The 4,218-nt window shown below is 45.8% G+C and overlaps 1 protein-coding gene across 1 annotated transcript; it reads left to right on the top strand.

Annotated features, from left to right (window-relative positions):
• Positions 1-262: 262 nt before the first annotated feature.
• On the top strand, positions 263-3,320 carry tmem238a (transmembrane protein 238a). The gene is made up of 3 exons (XM_083925289.1): positions 263-363; positions 1,845-2,002; positions 2,982-3,320. The coding sequence occupies exons 2-3, from the start codon at positions 1,852-1,854 to the stop codon at positions 3,143-3,145; spliced, it is 315 nt and encodes a 104-aa protein (XP_083781415.1). The 5' UTR covers positions 263-363; positions 1,845-1,851; the 3' UTR covers positions 3,146-3,320.
• Positions 3,321-4,218: the final 898 nt, after the last annotated feature.

Raw genomic sequence — 4,218 nt, 5'->3', positions numbered from 1 at the left:
AATATAAATAAATATAAATAAATATAAATAAATATAAATACATATAAATAAATATAAATATAAATATGTTAATGTATAAATATAAAGATATAAATGAGTAATATGTGTAACCCCATAATCGCTCTGGCACGTGTTCTCCTCACAAACTCTTCGTTTCTGTCGTTTCTCTTTTTAAATAAAGTTGTTGAAAAGAAAAAAAAGGTTGAAAACCTCAGACCGGAAACGCGTCACATGAGGGGGCGGGGCGCAGGTGAGTCGGAAACAACGCGGAAGTGAAGGTAAAAGGAAAAAGTCCTCGAGAGAAACTGAAGAAAAGCAAAGAAACGGGAGATTTTTCTGCATCTGGAGCCGAAACAACAACACGTGAGTTAAAAACGCAGCGTTTTCTTCTGTTTCACTGCAAAAGAAGCGTTTTTAGAAACACACCGGTCACCTGAGACTCTTTAGTTGCAACATTTGTAAATAAAAATTAAAATAACATTTAGTTTGGTTGCTTAGAAACGTGCAGACACCATGGAGTCATCACTGAATCTGATTATAACAGGAATATTATGATTATTCACCGTGTTTTACCTTTAAAGGGATGAAATTCAGAGATTTCTGAAACACAAATACAGGATCTAAAGTGATGAAATTCAGAGATGTCTGAAACACAAATACAGGATCTAAAGTGATGAAATTCAGAGATGTCTGAAACACAAATACAGGAACTAAAGGGATGAGATTCAGAGATGTCTGAAACACAAATACAGGATCTAAAGTGATGAAATTCAGAGATGTCTGAAACACAAATACAGGAACTAAAGTGATGAAATTCAGAGATGTCTGAAACACAAATACAGGAACTAAAGGGATGAGATTCAGAGATGTCTGAAACACAAATACAGGATCTAAAGTGATGAAATTCAGAGATGTCTGAAACACAAATACAGAATTTAAAGTGATAATAACAGGCACATCATGACTCCAAGCAGGTTTTCTCAGAAAATATCAAATGTGTTGTGAAGAGAGCGGTTTTGTTTTTGCCTCACACTCTTTGTGTGAAGAAGAAGAAGAAGAAGAAGAAGAAGAAGAAGAAGAAGAAGAAGAATTCCTTTATTAGTCCCGCAACGGGGAAATTCAATTTTTTCACTCTATTATTATTGTTATTCATGTTACACACACACACACACACACACACACACACAGGCCCGAAACACACACACGCACACACACACAGGACCTATATACATGCAATTAATGGAGAGATATCAGAGCGAGGGGGCTGCCAGGGACCGGCGCCCCGAGCAGTTGGGGGTTCGGTGCCTTGCTCAACAGCACCTCGACAGTGCCCAGGAGATGAACTGGCACCTCTCCAGCCACCAGTCCACGCTCCATACATGGTCCACACAGGAACTTGAACCAGCGACCCTACGGTTCCCAGCCAAGTCACCTATAAACTGAGCTACTGCCGCCCCCGTAGCCCTCACGTGTGCAGACCGTGGCAGCACCGGGCGGAGTGTGTGTCAGCTTCACACTGCAGCTTAACGCAGATCAGTGGCTCGTGTTTCTACCTACAAGACGATGAGACGAGATGAGACGAGACGAGACAAGATGAGAGATCTTTAGATTATTATTACTAATGCATGAATGTGAAAGCAGGTTGTCGTTGGTTGAAGTGGAATAACCATTAACTAACATTATTAAATTATGGACTCATCTACTCTAATCTTTCTCTGTTAATAGAGTCTTTGCTTTGTAAGATAAAACCATTTAAATATATATATAATAAAGTATTCTTATATTTGTTGTGTACTGCGCGCTGATGTTCTGGTCCTAACCCTCTCTCTCCTCGTCTGCCTCAGTCCGGTCATGGGCCTGTGTGACGGCCTCTCCCACTGTAAACTGGCTCTGGCCTTCGCTGTGTTGATGGATTTACTGGGAGGAGCCGCTCTGCTGGTGGGAGTCTTCGTCCCGCTGGAGGTCAAAGGACGGGACTTCGGAGACCTGCTGGTCTATACTGGTAGGATAAAGATGACGTGCTGTTCTCACTCAGCTGCATTTGTAGCTTTTGCCATGTTTATTTCTTCCGTCACAGCCTCAACATCACTTCCTCTTTCGGTTTTATGGAAGATTCAAACCGCTGCTTTGGAGCTTGCACACTGCCCCCTACTTTACCCGAGTGAAGAGTGTCGTTCCAGTGATCAGAACTGCCTAATGGTCAGAAACCATCCTTAGGGCGCACGCACACTGTCCTTCCGTACCGTGCCAAAACAGGTTCCACAGGTAAAGTCTGGGTCGTTTGACCAGTGTGAGTGCAACCGTACCGCGCCTAGCTGGGGTACGGTTGCCGGCCACGGCCCGTTTGAGAGAGGTGGGCTTTTGTAAAGCACGTTTGCACATGTACGAGCACGAGCGTGTGCACGTGTACGAGCACAAGGCCTACGGCAGTTCTGAGGTCATTTCCTGTGCGCCTGTTGGGACGTAGAAAAAAGAAGGACGGACCATGCGCGGACATTTCAAACAATGGCGGTGAAAGGTTCACGTTGGTGTGATGCGGAGGTGGAGTGTTTACTGCAGATTTGGTCGATGAAAAGATTCAAAAACAGTCGACAAGACGCACAAAAACTCCGAGGTCTACGGAAAGATCTGGAAACAAAGCCACGCATCGCCATGACGTCAATCAATGCGTGTGACGTGTTACGGCGTGATGACGTATAGGCAGCAAGAAGCATTCTCCGAGGCCCAGGTAGTGTGAGTACAAACGAGCCTGGAGGGGGGGGACAAGGGCCCTAAAGCACGGGGCACGGGACGGACGCACAGTGGGAGGGCGTCCTTAGAGAACTGATGTTGTAGTTTGGTCTTGTGGCTGATCCTGCAGCCAGCCAGCAGGGGGCGATCCAGGTGTGTTGGCTTCACTCTCAGGGAGCCGTGCCTCACATCTCTGCTGTGGACATGTTGTTGTGCGTATAGTGACTAATACGACTCTGGTCTGTGTGCAGGAGCTCTGTTTGTGCTGATGTCTCTGGCCGGATGGGTGCTGTGGTACAGCGGAAACATCGACGGTCTGACCTCCAAGAAGGACCTGGGACACATCGGCAGCGCCGTCGACCGGCTGGCTCGCAACCTCAGCCGCAAGTTCCGCACGTACAGGAACTACCACTGAGCCCCGGACAGGAAGTCTGATCACATTTCAGTTTAGAAGTCTGCTGATGGCTGTTTTCATTATGTCAGTATTAATAAGAGTCACTGAATCTGTTACATTTCATTCACACACTCAAGCTTTTGACGTTTTATTATGATTAATTTTTCCATTTTTTATGATGTTTAAGTTTCAGTAAAGCAGCGTTCTCTTGTTGGATTTCAATAAAGACTTTTTATATACATTAAAATCGCTTTTATTACATTTCCTTGACTCATAAGTGTAATTTAACACTAGGGAGGTGGTGGTTAGCACTGTCGCCTCACAGCCAGAGGGTTCCTGGTTTGAATCCCAGCTGGGGCCTTTCTGTGTGGAGTTTGCATGTTGTCCCCGTGTCTGTGTGGGTTTTCTCCGGGTTCTCCGGTTTCCTCCCACAGTCCAAAGACGTGCAGGTGTTGGGTTCATTGATGACTCTAAATCACCCGTAGGTGTGAATGGTTTTCTGTCTCTATTTGTTTCTATGTGTCCTGTGATAGACTGGCGTCCTGTCCAGGGTGGACACGGCCTCACGCCCGATGTCAGCTGGGATCGGCTCCAGCCCCCCACGACCCCGACGGGGACAAGCGGTTGAGGATGAATGAATGATCTGTTTGTGTGTTTGTCTCCAGTTTACCGACCTGTTTTCACCTAAAGTCGTCTGATGAGTTTCAGATTCATGGGTTTTCTCGGGTCTGACGGCTCAGACGTTACCTGAGATGCTCCGATATGTTAAATCCCCCACCATGGATTAAATCTGGTCTACAGAAAACTTTCTTATTTGTTCATTTAAAACCTGTTTGCTCCAAGTGATGAAGACGTTGGGATGGTTCCTCGACAGCTTTGTGACCCTCAGCGTGTAAAGCCCGTCCACCCATCACCCTGAATGACTTATGAACTCAGCTGAAGAGGGGACTTCCCTACAGACGGTCTCTGTTCTGCTGCTAATGGGATTATGAGGATAGTGAGCACGCTGTACCATGGATGCAGGTGAAGTCAGGACGTTCACCTCAGAGACTCTCCAATGCAGTTCCTCAGGTATGATGACGAGTAAAGATCAG

This window comes from Echiichthys vipera (assembly GCF_963691815.1).
Source record: "Echiichthys vipera genome assembly, chromosome: 13".
Lineage (NCBI taxonomy): Eukaryota > Metazoa > Chordata > Actinopteri > Perciformes > Trachinidae > Echiichthys > Echiichthys vipera.
This window is presented reverse-complemented; position numbering and strand designations above follow the sequence as displayed.